Raw genomic sequence first — 12882 nt, 5'->3', positions numbered from 1 at the left:
CTAACGTGTTGATGAGTTTAACATTTTATTAAGATAAATAGCAAAACGTCGGTTACCAATTAGTGTTCTTTCAAAATGATCGTTTGTCTTACAGTACTGAAAAAATGCTGTGTAAAATTAGTATGAAAACGGATTGAGCATAGAACATTTTCATAAGGTTTAGAGATGCATTGTTGTCATTTTCCCATTGATGGCCTATAAACTCTTAGCTGCATGTATCTTATATGATTCAGCAAGCTTTGAAACACAATTATGTTGTAATCATAGTTCAGCCTTCAGTCTAGAACATTCTAATGTTCAATGCTCAGCTCTTATCTAGATGTTCAAGTTTTAGTCCTAGCCTGTAAGTTGGTAGTATAGTGCGCTCTCATTCCTCCTTGCTGTTCCCATCTAACTCCGGGGCTCCGTCTTTACAATGAGTTCCTGTCTGTATTAATGCGCTCGAGTTTCTTTTTTGCTTTAAGTCTTGCTCTGACCGGATCATCAAATAGGTGTTAACTGTTTAAATGAAACATAAACACAATATATTGTCGGATTCCATATAAGTAGGTCAGGCACTATCTATGCAGACTAAACCAAATAAAAGATTCAGCGTTACCTGAAAGAACAATATGCTTTAAATGTTGAAATATATATAAACTAATTGTGATGTGCCTATTTTATTGTTTTATATCACATCAAAATAGGAACATTCATAAAATTTATAATCGCCACAAGCGGGCCGCTAATTACAGACATGTTTTATTCACCGTCAGTCCAGATAATAATTTATAACTAAAACTATCTGATCTTTGAAGAGATGTATGTATGTTTCTGTATTGATCCGCATATCTAAATGTAATTGATCCCATAGACTATCTTTCATTTTCTTATTAAATATAAATGTTAAGTATTTAGTTATTTAGGTGTGCGTTATAATGCAAAATTTATTGATACAACTTAAATTAAAACTAAACACTATACATTCTAACTTCACGAATAGAAAATGCTTATATAACTATTAGTTTGTAAATCGCCTCTTCTTTCAAACATTAACTAAACGACCGTGTACTTTATCAAACCTGAAATGTCCGTGTACTTTATCAATTTGGTTTAAGTTCATTTTTACCTTCGAAATAACTATACGAAGTTAAAAAATACAAGACAAAACCTATAAAATACATACAATTTGCTTAAAATATAATTATTGTATGAATTATTTACGGCTTGCACGAAGTAAAACGATATATTTGTCAATAGCCGAGTACTTTGCCTTAAATTTAAACTCCGAGAAATCAGTTTGTCAAGATTTTCAGGAAAACTTTAGGATATTAGATAGAGCTCTTAAATGTGGGTTTTATGGTCTTTATTTCACAAAAATTATCCAAATATTTAAAAACTTATCTTTAAAAACCTTACCTGAATCGAGACTTGTTGACATTGTCGAGACTTGTTGCCGTGCACTTGATCAAATAAGTCATGTGGGTTCTCCACCGTGTGTATAAAGGGCGGGTTTTAACGGAGTACTCGGATCTCAAGAGTATACAGGACGGTTTATAACGGAGTACTTGGGTCTTAAAGAGTATACAGGGCGGTTTATAACGGAGTACTCGGGTCTTAAAGAGTATAAAGGGCGGTTTATAACGGAGTACTCGGGTCTTAAAGAGTATAAAGGGCGGTTTATAACGGAGTACTCGGGTCTTAAAGAGTATACAGGGCGGTTTATAACGGAGTACTCGGGTCTTAAAGAGGTTTATAACGGAGTACTCGGGTCTTAAAGAGTATAAAGGGCGGTTTATAGCGGAGTACTCGGGTCTTAAAGAGTATAAAGGGCGTTTTATAGCGGAGTACTCGGGTCTTAAAGAGTATACAGGGCGGTTTATAACGGAGTACTCGGGTCTTAAAGAGTATACAGGGCGATTTATAACGGAGTACGCGGGTCTTAAAGAGTATACAGGGCGGTTTATAACGGAGTACTCGGGTCTTAAAGAGTATACAGGGCGGTTTATAACGGAGTACTCGGGTCTTAAAGAGTATACAGGGCGGTTTATAACGGAGTACTCGGGTCTTAAAGAGTATACAGGGCGGTTTATAACGGAGTACTCGGGTCTTAAAGAGTATACAGGGCGGTTTATAAAGGAGTACTCGGGTCTTAAAGAGTATACAGGGCGGTTTATAAAGGAGTACTCGGGTCTTAAAGAGTATACAGGGCGGTTTATAAAGGAGTACTCGGGCCTTAAAGAGTATACAGGGCGGTTTATAAAGGAGTACTCGGGTCTTAAAGAGTATACAGGGCGGTTTATAACGGAGTACTCGGGTCTTAAAGAGTATACAGGGCGGTTTATAACGGAGTACTCGGGTCTTAAAAAAGAGTATACAGGGCGGTTTATAACGGAGTACTCGGGTCTTAAAAAAGAGTATACAGGGCGGTTTATAACGGAGTACTCGGGTCTTAAAGAGTATACAGGGCGGTTTATAACGGAGTACTCGGGTCTTAAAGAGTATACAGGGCGGTTTATAACGGAGTACTCGGGTCTTAAAGAGTATACAGGGCGGTTTATAACGGAGTACTCGGGTCTTAAAGAGTATACAGGGCGGTTTATAACGGAGTACTCGGGTCTTAAAGAGTATACAGGGCGGTTTTTAGCGGAGCACTCGGGTCTTAAAGAGTATACAGGGCGGTTTATAGCGGAGCACTCGGGTCATAAAGAGTATACAGGGCGGTTTATAGCGGAGCACTCGGGTCTTAAAGAGTATACAGGGCGGTTTATAGCGGAGTACTCGGGTCTTAAAGAGTATACAGGGCGGTTTATAGCGGAGTACTCGGGTCTTAAAGAGTATACAGGGCGGATTATAGCGGAGTACTCGGGTCTTAAAGAGTATAAAGGGCGGTTTATAGCGGAGTACTCGGGTCTTAAAGAGTATAAAGGGCGGTTTATAGCGGAGTACTCGGGTCTTAAAGAGTATAAAGGGCGGTTTATAGCGGAGTACTCGGGTCTTAAAGAGTATACAGGGCGGTTTATAACGGAGTACTCGGGTCTTAAAGAGTATACAGGGCGGTTTATAGCGGAGTACTCGGGTCTTAAAGAGTATACAGGGCGGATTATAGCGGAGTACGCGGGTCTTAAAGAGTATACAGGGCGGATTATAGCGGAGTACGCGGGTCTTAAAGAGTATACAGGGCGGATTATAGCGGAGTACTCGGGTCTTAAAGAGTATAAAGGGCGGTTTATAGCGGAGTACTCGGGTCTTAAAGAGTATAAAGGGCGGTTTATAGCGGAGTACTCGGGTCTTAAAGAGTATAAAGGGCGGTTTATAGCGGAGTACTCGGGTCTTAAAGAGTATAAAGGGCGGTTTATAGCGGAGTACTCGGGTCTTAAAGAGTATAAAGGGCGGTTTATAACGGAGTACTCGGGTCTTAAAGAGTATACAGGGCGGTTTATAACGGAGTACTCGGGTCTTAAAGAGTATACAGGGCGGTTTATAACGGAGTACTCGGGTCTTAAAGAGTATACAGGGCGGTTTATAACGGAGTACTCGGGTCTTAAAGAGTATACAGGGCGGTTTATAGCGGAGTACTCGGGTCTTAAAGAGTATACAGGGCGGTTTATAGCGGAGTACTCGGGTCTTAAAGAGTATACAGGGCGGTTTATAACGGAGTACTCGGGTCTTAAAGAGTATACAGGGCGGTTTATAGCGGAGTACGCGGGTCTTAAAGAGTATACAGGGCGGTTTATAGCGGAGTACTCGGGTCTTAAAGAGTATAAAGGGCGGTTTATAGCGGAGTACTCGGGTCTTAAAGAGTATACAGGGCGGTTTATAGCGGAGTACTCGGGTCTTAAAGAGTATACAGGGCGGTTTATAGCGGAGTACTCGGGTCTTAAAGAGTATACAGGGCGGTTTATAACGGAGTACTCGGGTCTCAAGAGTACACAGGGCGGTTTATAACGGAGTACTCGGGTCTCAAGAGTATACAGGGCGGTTTATAACGGAGTACTCGGGTCTCAAGAGTATAAAGGGCGGTTTATAACGGAGTACTCGGGTCTTAAAGAGTATAAAGGGCGGTTTATAACGGAGTACTCGGTTCTTAAAGAGTATACAGGGCGGTTTTAACGGTGTACTCGGGTCTCAGGAGTATAAAGGTTGGGTTTTAACGGAGTACTCGGGTGGGTAGGGCTGTTTTGACGGAGTACTCGGGTCTCAGGAGTATACAGGGCAGGTTTAAACGGAATACTCTGGTTTCAAGAGTATACATGAAGATTTTTAAACGGAGTACTCGGGTCTCAAGAGGGTGGGTACATGTAAGCCGTTTTACAGAGACTCAAGATATACTCTCGTATATGTTTAGTTTAGGTATTAAAATTTTATTTGAAAAAAAACACACAATCGCATGTAACATGTAAGCTAAGTGGTCATAATAGTATTATCTTACTAACGTTATTCCCATTTTTGAAACGCAGCACTAAGGTCGTTTTGACTTTATAAAGTAGCTGTCACTTTATAACTAAGATGTATCGAAGTTAATACACAAGTTGTTTATCGAAGGGACTAGACACGAGTTGGTTTTAAAATCGACAAATACACGTCTATAATTGTCAATACGACCTAGTATGAGGCCGATAATACATCATTTTACATTATTAGAATAATATTTTGACGCTGCCTCAGCTGCGTTTTCCCGTTTTACAATAGCCCATAATGGTTTTCCAGTTGAGTTTAAAGTGTGGGTGTTTAGCATGTGAAAGTCACGTTATTAGTACAGATGTATATGCCGTCGCTATTATTTAATTATTGAGAGTAACGTGGTAGACAAACCCAGTAAATTTTTGAATTATAAAAAATACGCAAAAACTACGAAAGATACATTTGTCATATACGATGTGATTCATCGGCATATAAAATTTAATGCTTTGTACATAACGAAATAAATTTCATGTAAGTTTATGTAAGATTTTGACGGTTTTTTCTTCATCATTGCATACAATATGCATGTAATATCACAAAACAATGAAAGATATATTTTATCAACGCTAAATGAAATAGTTAACAAGCATATCAAACATAATCACTTTTCCAAACAACAGCAGGGAAATATGAAGTAATAAGACACAGCGGAATGGTATTGTTATTATCAACAGTTCTTGCAGTATATTCCAAGTATGGAGAAAAAGTCGTCTGAATTTCAGTAAGATAGTTTTACCGAACTATGTCAAGAAAATCAATTTATCAACACATTACCGAATAAACTTCAATGATATGTTGTACCCGTCGGCCATTTTTAGTCTGCAATACTCGACAAGCCGAGAGCTCTTCGTCTTTTTCCGTCAAAAGCAAACAAAGTGAACCCGACAGTTTACGAACGGATCGATTGTTTCCGCCATCTCCGATCTAAGCGGAAGGGTAGAATGATGTAGTGAAGGGTGCACCAGGAAATTATATAATATAGGACTATAATTAGTGGCGTGTTCAAATATTCTTTACTATTCTCCGGTAGTCAGCTCAACAACCAACAAGGTAAGAAAACATCTCATGCTTTTCTTATTTAATAGCGACCTTAGGCGATTATTTTTGTATTCATGCAATTCCCGAGTGTTTTTTTAATTATTTGTTTATTTCAGTTTTACGATTTACATAAAAAAAATGAGTTCATCGAACAATTTTGCAAAATTGAATGCGACGTGTGTTTTTTATCATATGAATAGAATCATATAAAACACGAACCTAACTGTTTCGAAACCGTCGAAAATTAATCATGGGATAACTTGTATATTTTAACTCTTGGTCATTTTATGCTTATCTGGTGAAATATAATTGCAACATTGCAAAACAAATAAGCACCCTTTACCTGTTCTTAATTTACCTCTTACTTTCAGCAACCATGAAGATCTCCGCCATTGCCGTTATTGCCCTCATGGGAGTTTTGGGAGCCGCTCTGGCCGATTACGGATACGGTAGCGATTACGGAAGCAGCTACGGGGGTGGCCTCGGCGGTGCCGGTTACGGTTATTCGTACATGCCATACTACGGCGGCGCTGGCGGTGCCGGTGGTGCCGGCGATGGCGGCATTTGTAAGTTTATTTTCTTACACTTTCCAGTTTCGTATTAAATTCTGCAGTGAATGTATAAATTAAATCATTTATGTTTCCCTCCGTCCAAATGGTATAGTTCTGAATACTCCAATTGGTTAATCGTCATTGACACTTCTATTGTGCCAAATGTACGTCAAACATCTTTCATGGAAAAATGATCTGCACTGACATAAGCATTTCTTTCATCGAAAATTCGTTTCCTTTTAAAGTATTTCTATAAGATATTATATGAAATGAGTTCATTTTCTTTCTTATGTAACGAATTACTGCCCTTCGGTCCATGCACTTCATTTAAGGCGATACGACGCCACTTCCTATATTGAACAAAACATAATAAAATATCATTAAAATACAAAACTTACAAAACAATTTCTATTTCTCTCTTCTAGTGATGCTGATTGGTCTTCTCTTTGTCGTCGTCTTGTTGTTCAGCAACAACAGCTTCTTCAATAGCACCTCGGGCTCAACTGTGACCCCCATCACCATCGTCCAGGGTTAAATGGTGAGTTACCGTCCTTTTATGCAAATATACCACTGATTTGTTTCGAATGCCACTTTTTCACGTTGTTTTTAGTTCAATGAATTTTTCAATATATCAATGTTCAAATTATTCAATTATACTGTTCCTTTTCTACAACATTTGTTAATTTTTTTTATCTATTTTCTTTAAATATTTCCTTTCTTTTTTATTTCAGATCTTCAATCGACCCCTGCTATCCATTTTCATATAAGCATTTGTCCAATCCATTCTTTTAAAGTATTTCCATGTTATAGAATGTTGACTGATCAATTTGTGTACCCAACATATGTGCTAATCTCCATTCATTGTTTTCAAAATAAAATCAACAGACCGAAGTTTGCCTTTGTTATTCGTGTATATAAGAACATAATGAATGAAATACAAGTGTTGCATACTTGACACAATTCTGGTTTGAATCTCGAAAAGGAACTGTTCTGCTGGATAAGGAAAATTAGAAGATTATTAAATGCACACGGTAATATCATCAATAATAACAAGAAATAAATGAAAATGCACCTTTTAAGGGAACGCCTCAATGTAAAATATCCACACATCAGATTTTCAAAAGGAAAGTTCAATGTATTTTTAAGGTTCAATATATCCCTAAGGTAACACATACAATTCTTCAGATTTGTTCAGAGCTTTGAAAGTCACTAAGATATACTAAGAGCTAATAAGATTCACTAAGAGCTACAAAGACCTACTAAGAGCTGCTAAGAGCTACTAAGAGTTACTTTTAAGTACTAAAATGTGGAAATTAAATGTAATAAATGATCATGACAATATCTTATACCCAAAAAGGAAGATTATTCTCAATTGTTCTATGTATTTGCGTATTTATAAAAAAAGCTGTTGATGATAATATTCGATGATAGGTTATCATATCAGGTTGTCCCAATAAAGGCATCATCAAACCGGTAACATGTAAAAGGTAACTATTGGATTTATTATAATTTAAAGCATCTTATAAAGGGTCGAAAATGGCTCGCAAAATAGCCAAATACTTAGTATATTGGCTCTTTAATATAAAACTCATATGTTTCAGCGTTGAAGTTCAAATAATTTCCTCAGTGGGTTATTTACTTTTGATAGCATACAAAAGCGCGCGAGTGACGTCAGTTACGTGCGAAACGTCAACAGGCTTCAAACACGAAATAGAACCATAGTGCACAAATTATCACCCCAAAATATTATGCATTGATTTTACTTATAATATTTTGTTTTGATCCCAGCTGGTATTGAAAAATAATATATATATGAAAATACTTTAAAAGTTCTTGCGCAGAATTTTCATTGCATAAAAATCATAAATTTGACTTATATTTACCTTATTTTTTGGGACCCTTTTAAATTGAAGAAATATTTCATATTTCACTTTTTAATACACAGACAATATATAAGTTCGCAATATGATTGTTATTTACTCTAATAAATAAGACATTTATTTTCCTTAAAACAGGAAAGAATCACGCCACTTTTGCCAGACGAATACGTGTTTTGAGCAGGCTTTTAAATGTGACTTAAATAGTTGCTTTTAATTTTTATTTGCTATAGGAACGCATTATTGTTATACATATTAATATATATGTTACTATATATAGTAACACATTTGTGCAGGGATTCCGCGATCATTTGCATGACTTAGCGAGTATCAGTTTTGCGGCCCGGGCCGATTATCATTTTGCGGCCCGTAGAACGTACGCACGTGAATTAAATTTTCGACTTTAAATCCAATATGGCGACTGTAAAATAGATAGATGTGGACTATACGGCGGCGTTTTTATACAGTGTTGTTTGTTGACATTCTGAAAACAAAACAAATGAAGCGGTAACATGATTGAATCTAGAATCTACTTGAAAACAACTACTGTACATACATGTTGGAATTAAAAATACGATGTATTTGTTTGTTTAAGTACAAATAATCGTTCTTGGCCAAACCTTTGACACAAAAAAGGCTAGAGCGCCGAGTTTAAACATTTAAAATACAACGTTACACTGGTATTTAAGACGCTGAAATTGAGGAAAAATCCGTACGCAAGCGCAGTCACATTAGATAGGTATAAACCAAATAATTTTAACTAGACTAAAATGATTAAATTAAAATGTTTGTGTTTCAAGATATTTAAGACGGACAATATAGGATGTAAGAATGAAAGAAGACATACTTTTTACAATTGTAAACACGCCCTATCCCCCAGTTCCGGGGGGTATACCGGGGACAACCGGGGAAATTGGCCGTGTTTTAACCTTTCAGGTAGCCCCGCAGTGCCGGGTGAATGCGGTGGTTTTGTCTTCCCGCAAAATACAGCGGGGAATGGGCCTTACCTAGGGTCCCTGGGGTGCAGGGGCATTTGGCGGGGATTTTACCATCAGTTTGTCCCCGAAGGGCGGGGATTTTACCCGGGGTTGGCTGGACCGAAAGTCAAAGTCCCCGCTATTCCCCGGACCTGGGGGGCGTGGTTACAATTGACTGGTGCATAATGTCCGTGTAAACAGGCATAGTTTGTTTGATAGGTCTATGAAATGGAAAGGTCAGGGATGGAATTATACCACTACCGCATGTAGGCGGAATTAGGTGGTTTTCAAAAGATGAGTAATCCTTTACTATTACGTTCACTGCAAGGCTAAACAAATCATCACTAGGACTTATAATATAAGTTATTGAGCGGAAACCATTTCTCAGCTTTAAGTCACCGCCTATTGTTCTTTAACTAAAATCACTGTGACCCTGACCTACTGATCTTAAACTCAATAACGATCATCTACTGGTCATGAACAACCTGCATACCAAGTATGAGGTTCCTTGGTCTTATCGTTCTCAAGTTGTTGAGCGGAAACCAAGTGTGACGTATGGACTGACTGACTGATTGACGGATGGAAAGGGCAAAAAACACTATGTTTCTTCCATTTATTTGGGGGGGGGGGGGGGGGGTACATAACAAACTGCTCGTCTGGTATTGCATAATATATGAGTTTTTTTCGTACGGAAAGACTTTAAATCAGTAGAGAATTCATTAATTGCGACAACAGTTCGTGAAAGAGTAGAAAAGGTAAATTTAGTTTTGAAAACTGCTAGAAAATAAAGGCTTGGACAAAAAAGTCAAAAGTAAACAAGAGATGTTTGTTCAACATTATGCCCCCCCCCCCTTGAGCGCCATGTTTTCATGATTATATGGACAATTGAATGAAATATGAATGGACCGAAATGACAGCTGATTTGTCACTGACATTGGATGCCGTTGAGGCAGTTTTAAGAGTATGACCATTCAAAGTGTGAGGATAGAGTGTGTTATGACCATGACATTTGATTCTCTGACCTCAAAATCCATGAGTCGTCACCAAAAATTTAAATGTCAAGTTTGAGGGCCATGGGTGCAGGCATTTACAAGTTATCACACAGACAAGCTTTTTTCGTTCAAGGTCACTGTGACCTTGACCTTTGACCCGATGACCCCTTAAATCATAAGAGGATATCTACAGGTCAGACGCAACTCCAAGTCAAGTTTGAGGGCCATGGGTGCAGGCATTGTCGAGTTACTAGTATCACTCAAAACATTTTCGCATTCAAAGTCACTGTGAACTTGACCTTTGACCCGATGACTCCTAAAATAAATAAGGGTCATCTACTGGTCAGGCCCAACCTTCATGTCAAGTTTGATGACCAAAGGTCCAGAAATTGTCGAGTTTGCTTTCAAGGTCTCAGTCACCTTGACTTCTAAAATCTAGAGGTCATCTACTGGTCAGGCCCATCCTCCAAGTCAAGTTTGAGGACCATGGGTGCAGGCATTGTCGAGTTATCACTCGGACAACCTTTTACCATTCAAGGTCACTGTGACCTTGACCTTTGGCCCGATGACCCCCCAAAACAATAGGGGTCATCAACTGGTCAGGCCCAACTTCCATATCAAGTTTGATGACCATATGTCTTGGCATTGTTGTGTTATTACTCGGAAAAGCTTTAAAATTCTTCTACCATTAAAGGTCACTGTGACCTTGACCTTTGACCCGATGAGCCCTAAAGTCAATAAGGGTCATCTACTGGTCAGGCCCAACCTTCATGTCAAGTTTGATGACAATACGTCCTGGATTGTTCAATTATCACTCGGACAAGCTTTGGTCTACCGACGGACCGACCGACTTACATGTGCAAAGCAATATACCCCTCTACTTTGAAGGGGGGCATAACAAGAGATGTTTGTCATTCATTATGCCCCCACCCCCGAGCGCCATGTTGTCAGGATTACATGGACAGTTGACTGAAATATGCATGGACATCCAAGTCAAGTTTTAGGGCCATGGTTGCAGGCATTTTCAAGTTATCACACAGACAAGCTTTTTGCGTTCAAGCTCACTGTGACCTTGACCCGATGACCCCTTAAATTAAAAGGGGTCATCTATAGGTCAGGCCCAACCCCCTAGTAAAGTTTGATGACCATAAGTCCAGGAATTTACGAGTTATCACTCGGACCTTTTATCATTCAAGGTCAATGTGACCTTGACCTTTGGCCCGATGACCCCCAAAATCAATAGGGGTAATCTACTGGTCAGGTCGAACCTCCAAGTCGAGTCTGAGGGCCATGGGTGCAGGCATTGTCAAGTTATCACTCATACAACTTTTTATCATTCAAGGTCAATGTGACCTTGACCTTTAGCCCAATGAACCCCAGTATCAATAGGAGTCAGGGAATTATCACTCGGACAAGCTTTGGCCTACCTACGGACCGACCGTCTGACCGACATGTGCAAAGCAATATACCCCTTTTTTTCGAAGGGTGGCATAACAAGAGATGCTTGCCAAATGGTACCCCTAATCCCCTCTGAGACTCTTGTTGTCAGGAATGTTTGGAGAATTGAATGAAATATGCATGGACCGAAATGACAGCTGATTTATCATTGACATTGGATGCCGTTGAGGCAGTTTTAAGAGTATGACCATTCAAAGTGTGAGGATTGTAGGTACAGTTTTTGTGTCGCCTGAAAAGACGACATATAGGGGTTACTTTTGTCGGCGGCGTCGGCGGCGGCGGCGGTGGCGGCGTCGGCGGCGGCGGCGTCCGCGTCCCATTTTCGCTTGTCCGGGGTATATCTCCTAAACTATTAGTGGTATCAACTTGAAACTTCATATGTACATAGATCTAATTGAGGGCAAGTGCAGTGCACAAGAACTGTTGCTCTTGCTTCCATATTTTTTAGAGTTATTGCCCTTTGTTATTTTTCATGCTTAAAGTTTTGTCCGGGGCATATCTTGTAGAATATAAGAGTTATCAACTTGAAACTTCATATGTAGATAGATCTCATGGAGGGCAAGTGCAGTGCACAATAACAGTAACTCTTGCTTTCTTAGTTTTAAAGTTATTGCCCTTTGTTAATTTTCATGCTTAAAGTTTTGTCCGGGGCATATCTTGAAGAATATAAGAGGTATCAACTTGAAACTTTATAGCTAGATAGATCTCATTGAGGGCAAGTGCAGTGCACAATAACAGTAACTCTTGCTTTCTTAGTTTTAAAGTTATTGCCCTTTGTTAATTTTCATGCTAAAAGTTTTGTCCGGGGCATATCTTGAAGAATATAAGAGGTATTAACTTGAAACTTCATAGCTAGATAGATCTCATTGAGGGCAAGTGCAGTGCACAATAACAGTAACTCTTGCTTTCTTAGTTTTAAAGTTATTGCCCTTTGTTAATTTTCATGCTTAAAGTTTTGTCCGGGGCATATCTTGAAGAATATAAGAGGTATCAACTTGAAACTTCATAGCTAGATAGATCTCATTGAGGGCAAGTGCAGTGCACAAGAACCGTTACTCTTGCTGCCATATTTTTAGAGTTATTGCCCTTTGTTAATTTTCTTGCTTAAGTTTTGTCCGTGGCATATCTCGTAAACTGTAGGAGGTTTCAACCTGAAACTTATTCTGTAGGTATATCTGAATGAGGGTTCAAATGCCACCTACACTTGAAAGTTAAATGGCAACATCATTGTCTATAAATGAATAAAATGCCAATCTAACAGCTATAATGTCGACAGTAAATAATTCGTCAGGCGACACATCCGACTCGCGAAGTTCTAGTTAATCATTAACATCTGATTTGTCATTGACATTGGATGCCTTTGAGGCAGGCATTGTCCAGTTATCTATCAGACAAGCTTTTCACATTCAAGGTCACTTTGACCGATGACCCCTAAAATCAATAGGGGTCATTTACTGGTCAGGCCCAGCCTCCATGTCAAGTTTGATGACCATAGTAGGTTCAGGCATTGTTGAGTTATCACTTGGACAGACGGACCGATTTGTGC

The 12882-nt window shown here is 38.9% G+C and overlaps 1 protein-coding gene across 1 annotated transcript; it reads left to right on the top strand.

The window, feature by feature from the left end:
* The first annotated feature begins 5453 nt into the window (after positions 1-5453).
* LOC128219596 (ctenidin-3-like) lies at positions 5454-6909 on the top strand. The gene is made up of 4 exons (XM_052927427.1): positions 5454-5493; positions 5853-6047; positions 6458-6570; positions 6764-6909. Exons 2-3 carry the CDS (start codon positions 5858-5860, stop codon positions 6565-6567), a joined length of 300 nt encoding a protein of 99 aa, XP_052783387.1. The 5' UTR covers positions 5454-5493; positions 5853-5857; the 3' UTR covers positions 6568-6570; positions 6764-6909.
* Positions 6910-12882: the final 5973 nt, after the last annotated feature.

The sequence above is a fragment of the Mya arenaria genome, chromosome 15 (assembly GCF_026914265.1).
Source record: "Mya arenaria isolate MELC-2E11 chromosome 15, ASM2691426v1".
In the NCBI taxonomy this organism is placed as follows: Eukaryota; Metazoa; Mollusca; class Bivalvia; order Myida; family Myidae; genus Mya; species Mya arenaria.
Note: the sequence above shows the minus strand (reverse complement) of the source record. Positions and strands in the feature narration are given on the sequence as shown.